At 45.1% G+C, this 24,422-nt stretch overlaps 1 protein-coding gene across 6 annotated transcripts in view; it reads right to left on the bottom strand.

The window, feature by feature from the left end:
- Positions 1–3,044: 3,044 nt before the first annotated feature.
- Positions 3,045–24,422, bottom strand: part of fars2 (phenylalanyl-tRNA synthetase 2, mitochondrial) — an 80,120-nt gene continuing 58,742 nt past the window's right edge. For 5 of the 6 annotated variants that reach the window (XM_088012887.1, XM_088012881.1, XM_088012885.1 and 2 more), the window contains one exon: positions 3,045–4,154. In XM_088012887.1, coding sequence (XP_087869013.1) covers positions 4,016–4,154 — 139 coding nt within the window. In that variant the 3' untranslated portion in view covers positions 3,045–4,015. The remainder of the gene's footprint in view (positions 4,155–24,422) is intronic. The other variant, XM_088012884.1, reaches the window with a different exon arrangement.

The raw sequence follows: 24,422 nt of genomic DNA, 5'->3' as shown, positions 1-24,422 counted from the left end.
TCCAGCAGAGTGACGAGCGCAGCCAACCAGCGGCGACAGGCGGCAGCGGCTGATTGGCAGAGTGGCATTTGTCTGTTCGCCCTGCGTGTGTGTGTGTATGTGTGTGTGTGTGTGTATGTGTGCCAGCCTAAGCCACCGTAGCGGCTCAGTTCGGTGACAGTGTGCTGACTGGTTGTTATGCTGTGTGTGTGAATGAATGTAGCAGTGTTTTTTCTAATGACTTCCATTCAAACCCCTGTGTGTGTGTGTGTGTGTGTGTGTGTGTGTGTGTGTGTGTGTGTGTGTGTGTACTTTCCTTTCTATCTTCGTGAGGACCCAAGAGCGACCCAGACACCATCGGTGAGGACACTCTGGACTCGGTGAAACATATCAGGACAAACATCAGACGTAGAGCGGGAACAATGAAACATTTATCAACTAAAACATCAAATAGGCTCCATGATGCTAACAGCTAACTATTTTAACTAAATATTTTACTAAATGAAAACTAAGGTTAGAGGTCAACCATCAGTTCAGTTAAGAGGAAAATTATTCCCAGGAAGGAAATATCGCAGACATCCAGAAATCTCCATCTCTTACTCTTCAGGCCTCAGTTAGCCAGATATAGGTTAAAGGTCATGACTCTGAACCGGTATGGCTGCTTGGAAAGGTTGAAGGGGAAACAAGATGGCGGTTTGTTAGGTAGTGGGAGGTAAAGGTCTTGCAGGTCCAATCGTTTGTTGTCTTGAGGAGATTCAGTCACTGTGGTTAATCAGGAAAATGTAAATATTCTAAAAGGCTTTTAGGTTTAGGGACGCATTCATTTTGATTAATTACACAGATTGTAATGTGTTCAAAGTTTTAACACATTACAAGTTTTTTTTTACATAAAAGCGTACCCACTGGAACCTTTACAGTCACATGTTTCCGGTACGCTTGTAAACGTGACGCACAAGCTACATCTGCTAACAACAACAGAGCGTCTCTGGTCCCACTGGGTTTTAATTTCTGTTTGTAAATGATCTGAAAAGACTGTTGTTGTGTTCCAGTTGTGCTAGAAGCTATGCTAGGCTACAACAGCATCTCAATGCTAACATATAGCAGCTAATGCTAAGAAGCTCTGTGAGAGAAACTGGAAAGATGAACAGATAGAAAAACATTTAATCAGATTAAATTATTCAAACATTTAGCAAGAAAAACGGGTTTTATTTTGTCGATAAACAGTTAAATTATTCCATCTGTAGATGAAAACAAAGAAAAAGTCGTCATGCAGTCTGTTGATGTTTCTTCAGGATTTTCTCTCATTTACTTCATTAAAAACTTATCTTGGAAAAGAAAACAATTTCAGTAAAAGCAGAAGAAGTGAAGCTGGAGGTTAAAGGAGCAGAAGGTTGATCAGATGTTCAGGATCTGCTTGGTTCAAATGAAACGTGAACTCTTCTGTTCTGACAGGTTTGTCTCCTGAACCCGCTGCTGGCTGGGTCCGCCCCCGTCGACCCCGCGACCTCCTGCAGATTCTCCTCATTATGCAACCCGACTCCAACCTCATCTGGTTTACTTTAAGGAGATGCTTTGAGAAAACGACGTTAAAAATGATCTAAGATGACTTCTGAGCTTGAGAGATGGATTTTCACAGAGCTGTCAAAGTAAGACGCCTAATTATTGTTGGTTTCGCCACAGAGCAGCTGCGCTGTCAGGGACGGTTTTATTGTTACTTTAATTTATTTAGAAATGAAAGAAACCCATCATGGATGCATTTCAGAGCATCGTGGTTCAGACAGTGACAGGAGCAGAAACAATAAGCTTCAGATAAAAACTGATGTCTGTTTCTGAGTATTTTCTAGAAAAAGCTTTTGATATAAATAAAGCTCATTAAAACATCAGAAATAAACAAATTCAGTCAAGAAAAACAGGTAGACATTAAAAACAATAAATTTAAGAGGAAACAAAAAAAAACCGACCAAACAGAAGCTAAAGCCATCCAATCCATTTGGGTCAAAGGTTCTGCTTCAGTCAGACGAGTTGAGGGCTGGACTTGGACTCACCTGGCTTTGGCTGTTTCCCTCCTTCAGTCCGGTCGACCTGGTTCTACTGGACCCAGTACATCTGCTCCTCCTCCAGCTGCTGTGGCTCTGAGTCACACCAACCTGTTCCCCTCCTGGCCTGTGGGGGCGCTGCACCAAGAACCACTGAAGGAAACGACATAGAAACCTCTGAAGACACTGAGAGCAACTTCCTTCTTCACCAGATGGAAACAAGATGGAGGATTTTAGCGGCTGGAGGATTTCTCTTTAGGCTAAAGACCAGGAGCCATTTCTGCTGCTACCGCTAGGCTAGCACGTTAGCTTTGGTTGTATTTACCCAGAATGCCCTGCACTGTGGTCTACTTTCTGCTTTTGGAGCGGTCTCTGGTCTGCTTGGCGTTCACATTCAAACCAACCAGAGGTCACTTCAACCGAACCCAGACCGAGGTCAGGAGGACCAGAGGTCAGAGGTCGATTAGCGTTCACACCTCACCAACCGAACCGGACTTTGACTAGGCAGACGGACTGGAGTCGGGTTGAAGCGACTGGTGGGAATGAACCTTTAAACAGACCAGAAGCTGATATGAGCTCATATTGATCTAAGCAGACAGTCGGTTTGATCATCTGGGATCATAGATCATAGATCATAGATCCGTCTCAGTGTCTGATTGGGAGATTCAGTTTAACTTTTACAAACAATTTGGAAAAGATTGAGTCAACATCCAGTTGGTCTAGTTTAAAAGTCTTATCAATAGTAGAACCCAGATTCCTAACAGAGCAACAAAAAACAGAGAAACTGAAATCTTAATCAGGTTTTTATGTTCCTTAGATAATTAAATGTTTCCTCAGTGACTTTGTAGTTTTGGGTAGCTGGACAGAAAAGCCTGGATGTCATCAGCTGAACGTGAAACAGGTGGAAACATTTCTAAATATTTCTTCTGTGGACCTGTGGTTACCTGGACAGGTACGTCAGATTGATGGAGCTGAAACTGAATCTGGAGTTAAATTAACAGACAAGAATTAAATTCTTATGCAACCAGGTTAGTGCAAACTTTTTATTAACTTTTCCTCTTTAGTCAACATTCAAAACATAATTTCCAAAAACATTTCAGATAAATTTCCTCCTGTGTCCAAACAGCTGAACGTAGTAAAACTTTCTGTCCCAAAAGGTTCAAGAGTCAAATTAATTTTAGACAGAATTTTTTTTAAAATGAGTTTTTATAGGTAATTTAACATCAAGTGCAGCTGGAAGTCATCAGGGTTCAACAGCCAGGTGTCCGTCCTCAGACCTGCTGGACATCAGCAGACGTCCGACGCTCAGACGATGTTTTAGGGAATTAAAGGCGACGCGCGTCAGATTCACACGAAGAGCTGCAGAGGAGCGGAGGGAGGATGACGAAGAGCTGCAGCAGACGGACGCCTCAGCGCATAGGCTCTGTGTGTAGATCTACGCTGCTCTGTGTGTAGATCTACGCTGCTCTGTGTAGATCTACGCTGCTCTGTGTGTAGATCTACGCTGCTCTGTGTAGATCTACGCTGCTCTGTGTGTAGATCTACGCTGCTCTGTGTAAATCTACGCTGCTCTGTGTGTAGATCTACGCTGCTCTGTGTGTAGATCTACGCTGCTCTATGTAAATCTACGCTGCTCTGTGTGTAGATCTACGCTGCTCCGTGTGTGTAGATCTACGCTGCTCCGTGTGTGTAGATCTACGCTGCTCTGTGTGTAGATCTACGCTGCTCTGTGTGTGTAGATCTACGCTGCTCTGTGTAGATCTACGCTGCTCTGTGTGTGTAGATCTACGCTGCTCTGTGTAAATCTACGCTGCTCTATGTGTAGATCTACGCTGCTCTGTGTGTAGATCTACGCTGCTCTGTGTGTGTAGATCTACGCTGCTCTGTGTGTGTAGATCTACGCTGCTCTGTGTGTAGATCTACGCTGCTCCGTGTGTGTAGATCTACGCTGCTCTGTGTAGATCTACGCTGCTCCGTGTGTGTAGATCTACGCTGCTCGGTCAGAACCGGCCCTGAACGCCCAGCTCCGCCTCCACTGACCGCTCGATTTGCTGGTGGACCTGCCGGACCTCCTGCTGGGTCAAAGTTCGCTCCATGTGGCGGTAGACGATGCGGTAGCAGTGGCTCCGCCGGCCCGTCCTGAAACACAGAAACAACCGGATCGTTGGCTTCTACAAAATGAATCTACAGATTCAGACAGAAATAATCTGACAAAAATCTGAGAAAATTTCCTTCATTTCTTCCATTCATTAAAGCAGAAACGTGGTTTTGTTATTGTTTTTAAAGTTTATATCTAAATATGGTTTCTGTTGTGTCTTATCTACGTTTTGCAGCATGTTTTAATCCTTTTATTGCCTTTTTGTATATTAGAACCAGTTTGGTTGAGGATGAATCTCCAGCCTAACCTCCCCCTCCTGATCCCTCCATGGATTCTTCGAAGATTCAAGCTCCAGAAATGATTATGTAAGTGTTAATATATGAAACTCCACATCTCTGTAATGGAGGCTTGTTGTTAGAGTTGTAGTAAAATGTATTCCTTCGCTCCGTTCCTCATTGTTCTGGTTTTTGTCTGTTATAATCCAGAGATGAACTGCTTGCTTTACTTTCTCCACCTGGTACTTTGAACAATTTCATGCATATAATATTGAAGAAAAATGTATTAAGCATACTGCATTTTGTATTGACCAGCTGATATCAGACCTTTTGATAAGCGACATGTGAAACATGCACATTATTCCACGTTGTAATACGTTTTGTAACTATGGTGCACGTTTTGAAATAAATGCATTTGAGAAAATCACTGCCTCTTTATTAAATGTTTATTTTCCAAAGAATTTTTAAAAGTTCAAACAATAAAATACATATTTAATATTAATTACAAATAACTCTTAAGAAGTTAAAGAAATAGTCTGTGAGAGTTAATATTAAGATCTAACACTGGATTAGTGTCAGTAAGTGTTAAATGATTAACTCCAGCAGATTTGATATTTGACACTTTATTAGAGTTAAGGTACCAACTCTCCAAGAAGAGTTAAATTAACACTTTCTGCTGTGGACCCATATAGACACTTTAAAAGTGTTGAAATCAAATCTCAGAGTTAATCTGGGCCTCCTGGATTTGCTGTGTGTTTTCTCCGTTCTGTCCTTCCTCCTCTTCCTCCTCTGTTCCAGCTCTTCATCATCTTACCCTTTCTCTCTCCACCTCCAGTTGACAAAATGACTTACAACACATTAAACCTACAATAACAAAACACAACATGATCTCCTCTCTCTCTCCATTCATTCTCTATGTTGCTCGCCCTCGCTCAGCGGCTCATGAATAATTGAACATCGGTACATTTGGTGGAAATGTCAGAGAGAAGCAGAGGAACACTAACACCATTACACACACACACACACACACACACACACACACACACACACACACACAGAGTGAATGGTATTTTATCAGATAGAGAGTATTATTGTTTAATAATTGATGTCTCCATCATCCAGCCCATATAGCTGGAGGGGGGATCAATACAGGGACACCTGTACACTGTACACACACACACACACACACACACACACACACACACACACACACACACACACACACACACACAGCAGGGTAAATGTGCCATAATGAAGCACATGTTACATTATTCATATTTATTATTGAGCCTCAAATTCCAGATTTTCCCCAGAAATCAAAAATTTCCTCCTCATTTTTCTGGTTTGAGGGAAACTCTGAGTTGTTTGGGCTTCGTTATTATTAGATTCTTTAAATTTAAAACTACAAACTTGTTGCACAGAAAGAAACAGGGAACCTGAGCTGCTGAGTAAAAACGTCGGCTGTTCATCTGATTGGAGAACAAACCCACTGACTTCTTGGCGCCGTTTATCTTTACAAAGTCTGATTATTAATCTCACTAAAACAGGAAAGTTTGGAAACACGAGAAGCTAATTTCAGACTTTTCCAAACTTTTCAAGGCTGCCTGGAAACCCAACATGGGAAACAAACCAGATTCTGATTTAAAGAAAAATAATTCCCAACTGCTCTGGAGGAGCTGCAGAGATCCGCTGCTCAGGTGGACGATCTCTGGATGGTAAAAGTTACGATTCTGTTTGTTATAAAATGAATCGTTAATAAAACAGGAAGTCTTAAAGTTCAAATCGAACCGTGAAGCCGATGAACATCTGGATCAGAGTGGAAATACACTCCTGACCAGACGGCCCTAAACAAGGTGTTGGCTGCATCATGCTGAGGGTCAGGCTCGGAGTCGATGGATTCATTTTTGTCCTGATTCAGTGAATTACCCAGAAGTCTCTGTGTGGTTCAGGGTGTGATTACTTTTCCAGATTTCTGTTGGTTCACGAAGCGGCTGAGGAACGCGGTTCATCTGCCCTGCGCTGCTGTGAAGCCGATCAAAGAGCTGCTGTGGGCGGAGAGACGGAGAAATGATTAAAACCGAATTATCTAACAGCCGTAATGAAACAGGCTGAACCTGCTGTGTGCGACTCGGAGCTATTTATGAACACAAGCAGTCGGCGGGCCGAGGTTAGCGCGAGTGAGGCAGAAAATAACTCGTCAGGAAGTTCGCCTTTAATTGCTGCTGCAGGTTTTTCTGACACTTTTAATTGCTCTGGTGAAAACCGACTCCATTTCTCCTGAACTAACCGCAGCAGAGCAGCCATCATGGTTCTGGTTTGGTTAGCAGGTCCAACTGGAGCAACTGGAAACGGATCAAACTGAGAACACAGAGGCTGCAACAACTCAAAGTTTTAGGAACAAACAGCCTGAGATCCTCTGGCAGATTCACTTCATGACCTGATGACGAATGAAGGGAAGGTCGGACTCTCCTCTCTGTCCCGCCTCCAGCTCTTCTGTCCAATCAGAGCAACGAATGTTCACTTTGTTTACAAATTATAGCAAAAAACCACAACATGAAATCAAACCAACGAAGAAGACACTGAGAGCAACTTCCTGCTCCACCAGATGGAAACAAGATGGAGGCGTCAGATTTTAGCGTTGGAGGATTTCTCTTTAGGCTAAAGACCAGGAGCCATTTCTGCTGCTAGCGCTAGGCTAGCATGTTAGCTTTGGTTGTATTTACCCAGAATGCCCTGTGCTGTAGTCCACTTCCTGCTTTTGGAGCGGTCTCTGGTCCGCTTGGCGTTCAAAGTGCGCCAGAGTTCACTTCAACTGAACCCAGTCCGAGGGTTGGAGGACCAGAGGTCAGAGGTCGACTAGCATTCACACCTCACCAACCAAACTGGACTTTCAATAGTCCACCGGACCGGAGTTGAACTAAATGAACGAAGCGGGAATGAAGACCTGGATGAGTTTGATCCAGAGGACCTCAGAACGAATTGGATCAGTCGGTTGAGGAACCTGGACTCTTCCCACATGGTGAACTGAAGCTAACGCTACTAGCCTGCAAACATCCTGAGATCCAGGAGGAGAAGCTGCTGACGCTGATGAGGACAGATGGACAGATGGACAGAGATTTATGCAGTAACCACCGGAGCAGAGAAACTCTTCCAGTTCTTCTGGAGACGGTTCGTCTCTTCTCTGCTTTTCTCTGGATGTTCATTAATATCAGCAACAATTAGAGAGAGGAGCTGCTCATGGTCAGAGGAAACTCAGCCGGGGGCAACGAGGAGCAACAGCAACCAGCTACGGGCTGGAGACGGAGAGGTTCATGGTAATCACTGTCAAACTGGAGTCAGATCTATCAGAGAACCGACTGACTGGTTTATGAATGAATCCTAAACATTAAAGCTGTTTTAAACCTGATGTGGTTCAGATCAGAGCGTTTCTTCACATGAACTCTTCTTCCTCTCCTCTTCCTCCCTAAATCCAGAAGTTGCTAGCAGTCGATTTTCTTCCTCTCGTCTCCATCTTTACCCGGACAGACGCTGAACAAACAGCTCAACCTAATTCCTTCTTCAAAGTCCCTGCTCTTCCCTCCGTCCATCCTTCGTTCCTCCTGGGCCAGAAAACGCCCAAATCAATTAGCATTCAGCCAGACAGCGGCGCTCCAACCGGCCGCTGCTCTCTCCTTAATCTCCCACTTAGATCCTCCCTGACTGGGACGGAGGCAGGAAGGCGCCTTGTGAGCCGTGGAGCGTTAAAACGATCCATGAGACGCCGTGAAGAAACGTTTCTATGAATATTTACAGCTCTAAACTGTCCGGACGGGTTTCAGCTTCTATACATTCAGCTTCTATACATTCAGCTTCTATACATTCAGCTTCTATACATTCAGCTTCTATACATTCAGCTTCTATACATTCAGCTTCTATACATTCAGCTTCTATACATTCAGCTTCTATACATTCAGCTTCTATATATTCAGCTTCTATACATTCAGCTTCTATATATTCAGCATCTGTAGAACAACAACATCAGGATTTTACTAGACAAGATTTCAACTACAACCAGGAGAAGAAAACTGATCCACATCAGAGTGTAGGCTGATTTAGTTTTGGGTCCATTTGTTGACTGTTGATAATCTGACTGGTTTGTTGGTTTTCTGACTGGTTTGTTGGCTGGTTGATCGGCCGGGTGGAGACGTGGAGCCGTGTTTCCCAGCACTGTGACGTCTTCAGGGATCGGTTCATGTCCAGACTCGTCGCCACGGCGTTCCCAGCGGTGTGATGTTTTCTTCGGGGCTCCTCGCCGCCGCGGCCCTGATGCTGTGGCTCATCATGGCCGCCGCCTCAGATCTCAGAGCCGGTCCCGCGGTGGCGGCGCCGCGTCGCTTCCTGAGTGGTCGGCCGCAGAAGAACATCTGATGTTTTTCACACCTCTGAAGCAGAGCGCTGCGGTCGCCTGGAACAGGTTGACTGGGTTTTCCCCGGACCGTTTCCAAGCTGCAGGAGCGTTTCTGACGCCATCTGCTGCAGAAACCCGACAACCTTTCACCAGAACCACGATCAGCGAGACGAACAGAAAACCATCGACTCACTCTGAGGATCCGTGACTTCAGCTCTGACTTAGATTCTGAATCTGATGAACAACATAAATAAATGTGGTCAGAAATGTTTGACCTCTGACCTCCAGGTGAAGGAGGATAGGGACCAGTTCGTGCACATGCTGAAGGCTGTTGCCATGGATACGTCTGATTTGGATCCAGTTTTATTTATCATTTGTTTTTCCTGTCAGATGAACAGCGTTGACCTCACCGGGGTCGTCATGGCAACGCAAAGACTCACAGGAATACCAGAGGAAGGCTAGGTCCGGTCCAGTTCCCCTTCAGAACCAGAACTCCACCAGGGATCCAGAACCCGACCAGCTGAAGGTCCAGTTGGTCCCTGACTGGTTGGACGTGTCCATGTTTGGGCCTCAGGCAGCAGAAGGCGACGATGATGGATCAGATTTGACACAAAACGGAAGGAAATGTGTCGAGTTACAGTTAAACCAGTATAACCAGTTAAACCAGTATAACCAGTTAAACCAGTTAAACAAGTATAACCAGTATAACCAGTTAAACCAACTATAACCGGTTATAACCTGTTAAACCAGTATAACCAGTTAAACCAGTTAAACCAGTTAAACAAGTTAAACCAGTATAACCAGTTAAACCAGTATAACCAGTTAAACCAGTTAAACCAGTATAACCAGTTAAACCAGTTAAACAAGTATAACCAGTTAAACCAGTATAACCAGTTAAACCAGTATAACCGGTTATAACCTGTTAAACCAGTTAAACCAGTATAACCAGTTAAACCAGTTATACCAGTTAAACCAACTATAACCGGTTATAACCTGTTAAACCAGTATAACCAGTTAAACCAGTATAACCAGTTAAACCAGTTATACCAGTTAAACCAATTATAACCGGTTATAACCTGTTAAACCAGTTAAACCAGTTAAACCGGTTATAACCTGTTAAACCAGTTAAACCAGTATAACCAGTTAAACCAGTATAACCAGTTAAACCAGTATAACCGGTTATAACCTGTTAAACCAGTTAAACCAGTATAACCAGTTAAACCAGTTATACCAGTTAAACCAACTATAACCGGTTATAACCTGTTAAACCAGTATAACCAGTTAAACCAGTATAACCAGTTAAACCAGTTATACCAGTTAAACCAATTATAACCGGTTATAACCTGTTAAACCAGTTAAACCAGTTAAACCGGTTATAACCTGTTAAACCAGTTAAACCAGTATAACCAGTTAAACCAGTATAACCAGTTAAACCAGTTAAACAAGTATAACCAGTTAAACCAGTATAACCAGTTAAACCAGTATAACCGGTTATAACCTGTTAAACCAGTTAAACCAGTATAACCAGTTAAACCAGTATAACCAGTTAAACCAGTTATACCAGTTAAACCAACTATAACCGGTTATAACCTGTTAAACCAGTATAACCAGTTAAACCAGTATAACCAGTTAAACCAGTTAAACCAGTATAACCAGTTAAACCAGTTATACCAGTTAAACCAATTATAACCGGTTATAACCTGTTAAACCAGTTAAACCAGTTAAACCGGTTATAACCTGTTAAACCAGTTAAACCAGTTAAACCGGTTATAACCTGTTAAACCAGTTAAACCAGTATAACCAGTTAAACCAGTATAACCAGTTAAACCAGTTAAACCAGTATAACCAGTTAAACCAGTTATACCAGTTAAACCAATTATAACCGGTTATAACCTGTTAAACCAGTTAAACCAGTTAAACCGGTTATAACCTGTTAAACCAGTTAAACCAGTATAACCAGTTAAACCAGTATAACCAGTTAAACCAGTATAACTGGACCAACTCTAACAGTGGTAAAGAGTCCAGGCGAGTCGGGTTCTCCACCTTCCTCTGAATTATTAACGGTTCTGTCTGTGTAGTGGGAACCCGGTCCGCCACAGGAGGCCGGCGGTTCTGATCCGATCTCCTCCTGATGCAGCAGGCTGAGCGACGTGAGGAAGAGCAGCAGAGACCACAGCTCCTCTTCCTCTCGTCGTCTCCTCTTTCTTCTTCTTGCAGGCGAACCCGATCCGCCCAGAGCGCCACCGACGAGCCGCCATGACGGCTCCGAGGACCGGCCACTTTATTAGGCACAGAGAGGGAATCGGCCAATCAGACGCCAGCAACTAGACAGAGGCCAAAGGTCAAACTGACTGAAGTGACACTGAACGCAGCCCAGCCGTTGGGACCAGATGGTTGGTCTGAACCACCAGAACTGGACCAGAACCGGTTGAAGAACGACTCCTGGTCCGATCTGAAACATCCAGCTGATCGGATCAGAATAACCTGCTGGAAACATCATGAAAGAACTTCCTCCTTCAGCAGACGGACACAAAACGGAAACCAGACGGAAACCAGACAGAAACCAAACGGAAACCAGACAGAAACCAAACGGAAACCAGACAGAAACCAAACGGAAACCAGACAGAAACCAAACGGAAACCAGACAGAAACCAGATGGAAACCAAACGGAAACCAGATGGAAACCAAACGGAAACTAGACAGAAACCAAACGGAAACCAGACAGAAACCAAACGGAAACCAGATGGAAACCAAACGGAAACTAGATGGAAACCAAACGGAAACCAGACAGAAACCAAACGGAAACCAGATGGAAACCAAACGGAAACTAGATGGAAACCAAACGGAAACTAGATGGAAACCAAACGGAAACCAGACAGAAACCAAACGGAAACCAGATGGAAACCAAACGGAAACTAGATGGAAACCAGATGGAAACCAGATGGAAACCAAACGGAAACCAGATGGAAACCAAACGGAAACTAGATGGAAACCAAACGGAAACTAGATGGAAACCAAACGGAAACCAAACGGAAACCAGACAGAAACCAAACGGAAACCAGATGGAAACCAAACGGAAACCAAATGGAAACCAGATGGAAACCAAACGGAAACCAAACGGAAACCAAACGGAAACCAGATGGAAACCAAACGGAAACCAAACGGAAACCAGACAGAAACCAGACAGAAACCAGATGGAAACCAAACGGCGGCTCCAGGTTCCAGGCTGGAGGGTTCTCCTTCAGCCTTTGGCTAAAGACCAAAAACAGGTGAATGGAAATGAAAGCAAGAAGCTGAAGCTGATCCACCAAACTGATGTCAAACCGGTTTCTGTTTCTAACTGGGAGAATCCAGCAGAACAGTTCCAGCTGGTTACTGGTTTAACTGGGTTGTTCTGGTTTCTGTGGGTCGATCAGAACCGACTGAGGTCCGATTGGTTCTGGTGTTTTAACGTTTCATGTTCTGATGGAACGGCTGTTAGCTGATAGATGCAGCGTGTGTGTGTCTGTGTGTGTGTGTGTGTGTCTGTGTGTGTCTGTGTGTGTCTGTGTGTGTGTGTGTGTGTCTGTGTGTGTGTCGCCTACTGTCCATCTGCTGGAGCTCCAGGAGACGTGATGAGTGTCTCATGACTCAGTCCTCTTCCTCCTCCTCCTCATCATCAGAATCAACAGCTGACCTGAATCACCTGCAGCTTCATCTGCTGCTGACCCAACAGAACCAGCAGAACCAGCTGCAGGTGGGTCAGAACCATCGGTCACTCTGACCACATCAGCTGGAAATAACAGCCATTACCCAGAATCCCCGGCCGGCTAATGCAAAGCCACTTAAGCTGCGCAGCGTCTGATTGGCTGACGGAGGCTGGCTCTCTCCCTGTAATGGCGGTGAATAATTCAGAGGGGCGGCCCACATTTCCCCTCTGCTAATTGCTCGTTAAGTGCTCTGTTTGACCTTTAGCCGCAGAAGAAGAAACCGTTTATGTTTTTGTCGAGTAAAACAATAAGTTGTAGTTTTTAATCCTGTAACTGTAAATATATTTATGTGACGTCTGGACAACCCGCAGCTGGTCCACGTTTCTTTGTTCTCCTTTTTCTTCTTTCTCATCTTTAAACAGGAAACCAACCAAAGTGACTTCCTGGAGCAGGAACAGGGAAACCAGCAGAGATTTCCAGGTGAGCAGCAGCAGCAGCGGTGAAGTTTTACCAGCTTCCTGAGCAGCAGCGACTGTTTCAGTTACTCCTGACAGGTTTGGTCTCCAGCAGCGTAAATATTTAAACAGCAGCACATGAAGCTGAAGGCGAGCGGCAGAAACAGGCTGATCTGGCCTTAAAGACGCGTTTAGCACAGCAGCTGCTGCTTCACGGCTCCAAACGCCTCCATCCATTATTCACTGATCCATTACACACACACACACACACACACACACACACACACACACACACACACACACACACACACACACACACACACACACACACACACACACACACCATAACTCTTAACAGGGTTATTACTGATCATTTAAACGTTCTAGACTCACCAGAACTTACTTTAGTTAGGCTTTATGGAGCCACTGATGGTTGCAGCAAGACCAGAACCGGTTCTGGACCAGAACTCTGGATCAGAACTGGTTAAATCAACGTTACAGATGGTATGCTACCTTTGCTACAGAATAAAACATGCTACGTTAGCTAAAGCATAAAGATACAACCAATTAGCATAAATCTGCTCATTTTTCTGTATTTTCCATCGTAAGGCAAAACGAACCGTTTTGCACTGATACACTGTAAAACTGAACGTCGTTAGTGGAACTAAACCCGTTTATCAAAACACAAATATGTGTGAGTGTCCAGCATATGCGTGGTCTGCAGAGCTGTTAGCTGGACCACTTAAACTGTTTTGTTATATCAGATGAAAATGACAGGAACCTGGAGCGGTCCTGTACCTGCCCAGAACCGGTCCGGTCCAGTTCTGGAAAACTCGCCTCGCTCTTCCATTCAGATATTTTCTCTGTGGTTTTTCTCTCTGCCCATCGTCTCTCCTCCACTTCACTCCCACTTAAAGCTTCTTGTGGGCGTTAGTGTGTGTGTGTGTGGGTCGATAGCAGCTGTAAGACAAACAGGAAGTCTCCTGAGTGTGTGAATGTGTGTGTGTTCATTAATCGTATTAGGATGGAGTGAGAGCAGGAAGCCGGCGTCATTAGGAGGATGAGGAGGTTCATGTTTCTCCTCTTCCTCACAGCGGAGAGCCTCTGTGGATGTTTAGAGCGCTGTGAGGACACACAGCGTCCTGGGGTGTGTGTGAGAGTGTGTGTGAGCCCTGATGGCTCATGATGCAGTTCAGGTTGTGTGTCTGTAAGATGAGCTGCGGCGTTGTGACGACCGACAGGTGGAGAAAGAGAAGCTGCTGCTCCTCTTCCTGTCGCTTCATAGAAAAACTTCACATAAACAAACAGTGACATGAAAACACCAAGGAGCTTCACCGCTTCAGCAGCAGAACCACTGAGGAGCAAGGTGCTGCAGGGCCTAGTCAAAGTCCACAACTCCACTGATCATGATTTAAGGAGGAAACTTAATTTAAAAAAGCCCAGAATAAATAAGTCCTCACATGTAAGAGAAATCAACCGGTGTGTGTGTGTAGATGTGCATGTGTGTGTGTGCGTTTGTTTGTAATACCTTGTGGGGACGATGTTCCTGACATATACTACATTGTGGGGACCAATCGCTCCTTGGGACCGGAGCCTGATCCCCACGAGGGGAAACCCTGTCTTTGGGTCAGGGGTCAGAGTTAGGGCTAAGGTATGAATTGAGTTTTGGTTGGTTAGGGTTAGGGAAAGGGTAAAGGTCAGGTTTAGGCTGTAGATATGAATGGAAGTCAATGGAAAGTCCCCACAAAGATAGCAACACAAACATGTGTATATCTGTAGGTGTGTGTGTGCAAGTGTGCGTGTGTGTGTGTGTGTAGGTGTGTGTGTGTGTTTTAGTATAGAGATGAATCTTCATGGATTAAAGAAACAAACAGCTGCATCAACAATCTACGGCGCCATCTGGGTTCTGGACGGGTCCCATCAGTCATCAGAACCATTTGTTTTCATCCAATCAGTCGGCTCTAAATCACTAGCAACCAATCAGCTTCCTGATAGCCGCTTTGCTGCGGCATCAATAACCTGCAGCGCTGATTAAACACCGGCGCCGCTCTAACCCACAAGTTACTCATCTGACCAGAACCAGAACCAGATCTGACAGCATCACCGTGTCTAAACTAAAACATTAGCTGTGCTAACAATAAAGTGCTAATCATAAACATTAGTCTGAAGGACGCTAAAGCGCTACACTATCACAGTATTTAGTGGAGGCTAACATTAAAATGCTAATTGTAAACATTAGTTCAGCTAAAATGCTAAACCAACACAGGACTTAACTGAAGCTAGTGCTAAATGCTAGTAGTTCCATTAACGTGTTACACCAAGGACAGGATTTAATGCAAGCTAACATGAAAGCACTAATCATAAACACTGGTTCTAAGGTTGTTAAAGTGTAATAACAGGATTTACCAGAAGCTAATACTAGATGCTAATCATCAACATTAGCTCTGCTAATGATAAACTGCTACATCAACACAGTATTTAATGTAGACTAATTCTAAAATGCTAATCATGAACATTTGCTTAGCTAAAGTGAAACACCTACAAAGGAATCAACAGAAGCTAATGCTAACGTGCTAATGCATCCATCTATCAATCCCTCAAATTTTATTTGCATAGCACATTTCATCAGCAAGAAATTTCAAAGGGCTTTACATCATAAAACACAAAAACACAGAATCATGCAACATTGAATAAACAATCAAAAACATTAAATTTCCTGCCGAGTCGAAGTTCTGCCCTTCGAATTGGCAGGAAAAAAACAACTGGGGGGGGGGGGAGTCTAAACCCGCACCTCTTTTCTCCCAAACACTAGAACCCGGGTCGGGATCAAATCCTAGTTGTTCCAAATCAAACTCTAACCAGCTGGGTTTTAAGTGGAGATTTAAAGGCTCTCAGTGTTTCAGTTGTTTTACAGTTTTCTGGAAGTTTGTTCCAAATTTGAGGTGCATAGAAGCTGCTTCTCCTCGTTTGGCTCTGGTTCTGGATGCAGAGCAGAGTAGAACCAGAACCAGAACCAGAACCAGAACCTGAGGGGTCGGGAGTGTTTGTACAACAGCAGATCTATGTTTTATTGTTGTAAACTGGGAGGTTTACTGGAGTTACTGGGAATGTAGAACTGACACTGGGAGCTGATTTATAGGAATCAGAGGGAACCAACTTCTGCTGTTTGACCTCTGACCCTGGATGAAGATGTACTGCAGTGACTGAGGGGAAATGGCTGCTTCCCAGATAAATGAGCTCATTTTTTCCAGCGTCTGAAGATGGAAACGGACCAGAACCGTTTCAGAACAATAAACAGGAAGCGGACCTCCTTACAGCCCGGTGCGGAGCGGAGCGGCTACTGCCCTCGGGGGGATGCGGGTTGCCAGATTGGTGGACAGCAGCTCTAATAGAGTCCAGTTTATTGCTGTCTCTCTTCATCACACTCACAGCTCTGCTGCTCTCTCTCTGGCGAACTGCTAACGCAGCTTCTACCGGTTTGTTCTGGACGGATTCACGTCCAGAACATGCCAGAAAACCTCAGCTTTCTGCTCTGGACCGGAACCAAGCGGTAACCCCCGGTTAATGTTTGACCTTTGACCCAGTTGATGAGCAGTAAGAGCTCTGCAGAGATCGCAGTCACTTCTGCTGCCAGAACCAGAACATTAACCAGAACCAGAACCAGAATCCAAACCGTTTGCTGTTTCAGGGTTTTATGATTATTTCAGAGATTTACTGTTTAACGTTTGCAGTGGTTAATGTTGCAGAACCGTCCCGAACATTTACCCAGAATCCCTCATGATCAGCGCGGTGAGACGGGTCGATCCAGACCTCACTGATCAAATATGAGCAGAACTTTAATTAGAGCAAACAGAACCGGCCCCGCGGCCCAGAAGGCTGGAAGAGTCTGGTAGGAAAACATTTCTGTTCTGCTTTAACCGGGTTCTGGTTCTGGTTCAGGAGATTCTCTGGATTAAATGAAAACATAGCGCCACGGAGCCAAGGTGCCACAGAGCCACGGAGCCACAGAGCCACAAAGCCACGGAGCACAGAGCCACAGAGCCACGGACCACGGACCACAGAGCCACAGAGCCACGGACCACGGAGCCACGGACCACAGAGCCACAGAGCCACGGACCACAGAGCCACAGAGCCACGGACCACAGAGCCACGGACCACGGAGCCACAAAGCCACGGAGCCACGGACCACAGAGCCACAGAGCCACGGACCACAGAGCCACAGAGCCACGGACCACAGAGCCACAGAGCCACGGACCACGGAGCCACAGAGCCACGGACCACGGAGCCACAGAGCCACGGACCACGGAGCCACGGACCACAGAGCCACAGAGCCACGGACCACAGAGCCACAGAGCCACGGACCACAGAGCCACGGACCACGGAGCCACAAAGCCACGGAGCCACGGACCACAGAGCCACAGAGCCACGGACCACGGAGCCACGGACCACGGAGCCACAGAGCCACGGACCACGGAGCCACAGAGCCACGGACCACAGAGCCACAGAGCCACGGACCACAGAGCCACAGAGCCACGGACCACGGAGCCACAAAGCCACGGAGCCACGGACCACAGAGCCACAGAGCCACGGACCACGGAGCCACAGAGCCACAAAGCCACGGACCACGGAGCCACAGAGCCACGGACCACGGAGCCACAGAGCCACGGAGCCACAGAGCCACAAAGCCACGGACCACGGAGCCACAGAGCCATGGACCACGGAGCCACAGAGCCACGGACCACAGAGCCACAGAGCCACGGACCACGGAGCCACAGAGCCACGGACCACGGAGCCACAGAGCCACGGAGCCACAGAGCCACGGAGCCACAGAGCCACGGACCACGGAGCCACAGAGCCACGGACCACGGAGCCACGGAGCCATGGACCACGGAGCCACGGAGCCACGGACCACGGAGCCACAGAGCCATGGACCACGGAGCCACGGACCACGGAGCCACAGAGCCACGGACCACGGAGCCACAGAGCCACGGAGCCACAGAGCCACGGAGCCACAGAGCCACGGAGCCACAGAACCACGGACCACGGAGCCACAGAGCCACGGACCACGGAGCCACAGAGCCACGGACCACGGTGAGGAGGAGGATGAAGAGTACAGCTCCTCTTCCTCCTCCAGGATACACCTGAATGTTTGAAGTTTATTTAAAGCTGCAGTAACTTTTATAAAAAATGTCTTTGTTAAAACTATGTAGAGACTGAATGGTACGACAGATCATCAATAGGAGGGGCATAGCGCCGTTAATCACACTTGTGTAGGCGCTGCTAAATGTGCTAAAGGCGGAGAAACGCGAGCTAATGTCACGAGCTAAGGCCGCACGCTAAGACACAAGGAGACATTTTGAATCGACACGATGATGTTTGTAGGACAGAGAAAATAAAGTCCTGTAATAAAGAGAAAACGCCCTGAAGGCGCTTTCATTTAATTAAGAACAGTTTAGCTTTGGTTTGATAACGCTAATAAACATTTACTGGAAAACTGGCACCAATAAAACATATGGAAGCCGTTAAGTGCCAGAGACCGAAATAAACTCAGGAGCAGAATCTGATTAAAACCAGAAACTTTAAAGATTTATATTTATTTACAAGTTTACCTGTACAACTAGTTTTGTATATCGCTATTATGAGATGCAAAACTTTTTTAGAAACACAAAGTTTCTCGCTTTAACGGTTTCTATTTTTTTTATTTTAGAATTTTATTTCATTTTATGATCAATTTTAGCAAGATGTAAAATGCTGAATGCATCCAACCGCTTAATGCATCCAACCGCTTAATGCATCCAACCGCTTAATGCATCCAACCGCTTAATGCATCCAGCCAGGATTGATCTTTCACTGATTGACTGTGGGAAGAGAAAACAGTAATTTATTATTCAGGACATTCAGACACCGTGATAAATCGTTAAATCATTCATGGGGTCCGGTGGCAGCTGACCGTCCGGTGGCAGCTGATCGTCGGGTGGCAGCTGACCGTCCGGTGGCAGCTGACCGTCCGGTGGCAGCTGACCGTCCGGTGGCAGCTGACCGTCCGGTGGCAGCTGATCGTCCGGTGGCAGCTGACCGTCCGGTGGCAGCTGACCGTCGGGTGGCAGCTGACCGTCCGGTGGCAGCTGACCGTCCGGTGGCAGCTGACCGTCGGGTGGCAGCTGACCGTCCGGTGGCAGCTGATCGTCGGGTGGCAGCTGACCGTCGGGTGGCAGCTGACCGTCGGGTGGCAGCTGATCGTCGGGTGGCAGCTGACCGTCGGGTGGCAGCTGATCGTCGGGTGGCAGCTGACCGTCGGGTGGCAGCTGATCGTCGGTTAGTTTTATTTCTAGAAGATTCTGATAATCTTCAGATTGTCTTGTAAAGTTTTACTGTCGTGGCTGCTGTTAGCTTCTAGAGTCGATCCTCAAAGTTAGCAGCTAGCAAAACAAACGAGTCTGCTCCAAAGAATCACTTCCTGAACCGCACAGGAAGGAGTGTAATCACAGGCTTCATCCTGCAGGAGGCGATATACTGTGCTGTAGAACCCTATGTATTTAAAACATGGTGGGTATCAACATGGTTGAAGTTAGCGCTTTAGCATTAGCTTCCGTAGCTCTGAAACCAAGTGAATAAAGTTTATCAAAGGGGAAAAACCAGCTGGTGTGTTGATATCTGGAGGTCTTTATTGTCATAAAACTTTATTTCATTTCCTCTTCAGTCAGTATCAATGAGTTCCTGGTGTTTCCGACGAGCGGCTCTCTGAAGCGCTGCCGTGTTTCTGACTGCGGTCCGTCATCCTGACTGACGGCTCATCCAATCAGCTCGCCTTCGCTTCCCTCCAATCTGATCAGATTTGTAGGGATCAGCTTTGATTTGCAGCTCAATCAGATGTTTATGGAGTCAGAGAGAGAACATCAGGAGGCGAGGGAATCCATCTGACAGCTCCTGTTTCCGGCGGCTGGAGAGGCTTCGGATCAATTTGCAGCCATTATGGACATTATTGTTCAAACTCCTCCAGAGTTCAGACTCCATTTGTGAAGCCAGACATCAGGATGAGCGGCTTTATGAGAGACTCGTCTTCCTCTCTCTGCTCGTCTTCAGAAATAACTCAGCCGCGCTTAGAGAGACAAAAACGTTCATAATCCTTTAGATTTATGTTATTATTAAATTAAGCAGGGATGCATGATATATCGATGTATCAATCTATCGATATATCGGTATATCGGTCTGATTAGTAAAACTCATTATGTTGGTCATGGTGAAGCAGCAAAGGATTATGGGAGTGCAACAGAAGCATAGAAGCAATTGTACATATTTCTGATATCGGCAATCTGTACGATATCGGTAAATATCGGTAATCAGTCATATCGGCAGTATTAGTCTCGATGTTGGTGAATCTCCTGAAATCAAGATGATGTTGATGTGATCATCTCATCCGGCAGGAACACACATCACAATGAATAAATATGATCAGGCTGAATCCAGACGAGCTCAACTAAAAGTTTTTAATGAGATTAATAAAACATAAAGCTTCATTTTACCCAAATACTGAACAATATTTCTGTCTATCTAAGTATTTATGTAACAGGGCAACTGATGAACTGGGCCAGGATCAGTCATGGTTCTCATTTTAACTGCAGTTTGTGGAGTATTTTATTTAGAAAAGCTTTTATTTTGAAAAATATCAACTTCCCCTTCTGTTGGACCCCTTTGCACAGGCCTGCAGCCCAGTGGGCTCTTTGCACCTCAGCTTCCGCGTTCGGGGTAAAGCGGCTCGATTGTTTCCGATCCAATACAAATATCATTTACATTAGGTGCTTTCAGGGCTTGGCCAAGGTTTGTACATCGATCCGAAGCCCCAACAAGTAAGCTGGAGAAAGGTTTTAGATGTTCGCCTCGTTATACATTCACTGATACGAAGGTGAGTTTTACTTACACTTTGTGGCTAACATTAACGTTAGCTTATGCTAGTAGGCAATATTCTCGGACATTGTTCTTGTAAAATGTGCTATTTAAGTATCTAAACATTCTAACGGACAATGTATTTATCTTATTTTCAAGTATATTATGTGTGTTTATTGTCGTTAGTGTCACAGACTAACGGGGAGGTTCCGGTTCGGGCTTTTTACTTCCGAAGCCTGACGGAGCTCAACAAGCCTCATAGCTTGACAGTAGCGCAGCTCTGGTGTCAGAGATCTGGTTCAGCTGTTCAGGTTCAAAGTTGCTGCTTTTAGAAAAATATGACCGTGTTGCTTCATGTCTCCGTGTTATTTCGTTTTATTACCTTTGCGTGTTTCTTGTTCAGAGCTCAGATAGGACGGTGTTTACAGCAGGATGTACAGGCGGATCAGTCGCTCGGCTGTCTCGCTCTGGTCTGCTCTCTCGTTCCCATAAACTCTTTCAGGCTGAATATAGAAGTGATTCCATGGAAATAACTCAGGGAGGCTCCTTTATTTACCATCCGTATCCCCGGTAGTTTTAGGCTGATCCGGAGTGAAGGCTGCAAACTTTGCTGTGGGCGTTAGCTGGTAGCGACAGATATTTACAAGCCATCTTCTTAATTCAGGATCGCTTGGAAATTAACGAAAACTTAAAAGCCCATTATATTAGGAAGACAACAATGTTCATAGTATTGTTTTTTTGCATCTGAAATACGACTTAGTCTTTTCTACCAGTCATGGTAACTCAAAGCGGAAAAAAGTGAGCCGCATTAGCTCCTGGAGATGTGACGTCAACGCCTTAGGTGCAAAGAGCCCGTTGTGTCTGCTGCTCTTGCAGTTTTGCTGTTTGCAGTTGGAGCCTGAAGCAGTGAGTCGGTAACCAGGAAAACCCGGAGTGGAGTTTTGGCAGCAGGAATATTCGGTCCATCAAGTGGAACGGATTCTTTCAGGAAGAAATAAAAACGGGCAGAGTGGAATATTTTACTAGAAAAGTCCAGTGTAAGAGGGCTCTATTCTCAAGTCACTTTTATTTATTATTTTTTATTTTACCTACTTTGCTCACATCCTCAGGTAAAAATGGATTTTACTACCATCTATGCAGATGACATCACTGCATATTTCTGTCACCACATAATAAAATCACTGAATACATTAGTGGCAATATCTGGTGTGAACATTTCTATGTTTTATTTAAACTGAATCTGTGTTTATTATATCTTTCCGATATGAACCAGAATGTTTGCAAACTAAATAACTGCTGATATTCTCTGTCATTTAGGAAGATGGCACATATAAACGTCCTTTATTTTATTTCACTTAATTAATTTAATGCATGTAGTTTTTAAAGTTGAACAGTTCCTGAATGAGTTACTAAATGAGTTTGGGTCCAGATCCGTCCTGGTTTCATCAGTCAGAGACCTTCACAGTAAAGCTGTAATGAAACAATCAATACTGTCAGTTATTAACAGCTGATTGGTTCCAGTCCTGGTTTACGGCCTCAGATTCCTCAACGGGGCGTTTTGGATGCACACCGAGAGTTGCTCAACTGTAATATGCAGAGCAACGACAGCAGATGGAAACTGATAATCTATCACTGCAGGCAGATTCACGAGCTGATGAAGGTCAATCAGCGCTCTGCTCCTCTTCCTCAGGAATTAAAACATTTACATCTTGATGTTACTGTTGAACATGTTTAAAAAAGAAAAAACTAAAGCTAAAAAAAACAGAAAACAGACTCATTTCCTTCATAAAATCAATCAAATAAAACCTTTAAATTCATTAGTGATGAAAGAAAAGACAATCATTTCTAAAGTTTTATCTGTTTAAAATCGTCTGAGTCACAGAGAGACGAAGGCTGCAGCAGCGCCGCTCCTCATCCTCACAGGAAGGTCAACATGTTTCCAAATCAACCGAAGATCAATCTGAAACTTTCCTGCTCCGAACTCACAGCACAGTGTGTGTGTGTGTGTGTGTGTGTGTGTGTGTGTGTGTGTGTGTGTGTGTGAGTGTAACAGTGTAATAAAGGCTGCTATTTAAAAAGACATTAAAACAATGAAAGATGAAGAGCGTCGGACATTTTTACGCACTGCGGCCGTCGCTGCTCACACAACGCAAGGCTGGGCCAGAGTTGTGTGTGTGTGTGTGTGTGTGAATGATGTGCAAGAGGAGTTCTCTTCCATAAGGCAGCAGCCTCCCACTGCTGCCCTTTACACACACACACACACACACACACGCACACACACACACACACACACACACACACACACACACACACACACACACACACACACACACACACACACACACAGGTAGCTGGTAAAAAACGAGGTGTCAACATCAGCTCTGATCGGAGCTCCAAGGACGGCTGAGTGTGTCACTTAGAGCAGCGGGAGGTTTGAACTGTACAAGCTGAGTGTGTGTGTGTGTGTGTGTGTGTGTGTGTGTGTGTGTGTGTGTGTGTGTGTGTGTGTGAATTTAAAGTGATGACTCTGCTATCAGCCATTAGCAGACAGAGTGACCTTTCCTCCTCTTCATCCTCGTCCTGTTCCTCATCCTCGATGTTTGGACTTCGCCGCGTCACGTTCGGGTCGGACCTCAGAGCCGGTGCAGGAAGTCCGGTTTTTAACCGCTTCACAGCCACTTCCTGAGCTGACCTCTGACCCCGGCAGGCGTTTAAGGAATGAAGGGATGAGCTTTGGTTGTTATGACGACCACAGGATCTCATAAACGCAGGTTGCCAGATGTTTGCGGGTTGCCAGATGTTTGCGGGTTGCCAGATGTTTGCGGGTTGCCAGATGTTTGCGGGTTGCCAGATGTTTGCGGGTTGCCAGATGTTTGCGGGTTGCCAGATGTTTACGGGTTGCTTCAGGTTTAAAAACACTAAAAGTATCTAAGTAACACTGCAGTGCACAGTTTGGTCAGCGGGGGGCGACAGAGGCAGGAAGCTCACAGTTGGAACCAGAAAATTAGACGAAGAAACAAAAATGTCTTTTTTTTCCTCTAACAGAAACAGCTGATTGGCTATTAATCTGTCAAAATAAAAGCTTTTCCTCTACAAATCAAAACATCATAGAACAAATAAATATTATTATTATTATTATTAATAATAATTATTATTATTATATTATTAAATTATATTATGTGGCAAATGTTGCATTTACAAATAAAAACTTTGACAAATTATTTGATTTCCATAAATTCATATTCATCATTTTCAACACCATTAATTTAACATTTTCAATTCATAGTTTTATTATTTCATTTAATTTGTGTCATTTCTTGCTTCTTTTTTTATGTACTGTCACTTTAAAAAAATTGTGTATAAAATAAAAGAAATGTATGGTGGACTGATCATGCCAAAATTCTCATTAAAATTAGAACCTCGGCGCAGAGGGAACCTAGAGGCTGAGGGAACCTAGAGGGAACCTAGAGGCTGAGGGAACCTAGAGGCTGAGGGAACCTAGAGGCTGAGGGAACCTAGAGGCTGAGGGACCCTAGAGGCTGAGGGAACCTAGAGGCTGAGGGAACCTAGTGGCTGAGGGAACCTAGAGGCTGAGGGAACCTAGAGGCTGAGGGAACCT

Source organism: Poecilia mexicana, unplaced genomic scaffold (genome assembly GCF_051168715.1).
Source record: "Poecilia mexicana isolate PSO_F unplaced genomic scaffold, ASM5116871v1 scaffold_15, whole genome shotgun sequence".
Taxonomy (NCBI): Eukaryota; Metazoa; Chordata; class Actinopteri; order Cyprinodontiformes; family Poeciliidae; genus Poecilia; species Poecilia mexicana.
The sequence above is the reverse complement of the archived record's forward strand: the minus strand, read 5'-3'. Positions and strand labels throughout refer to the sequence as shown.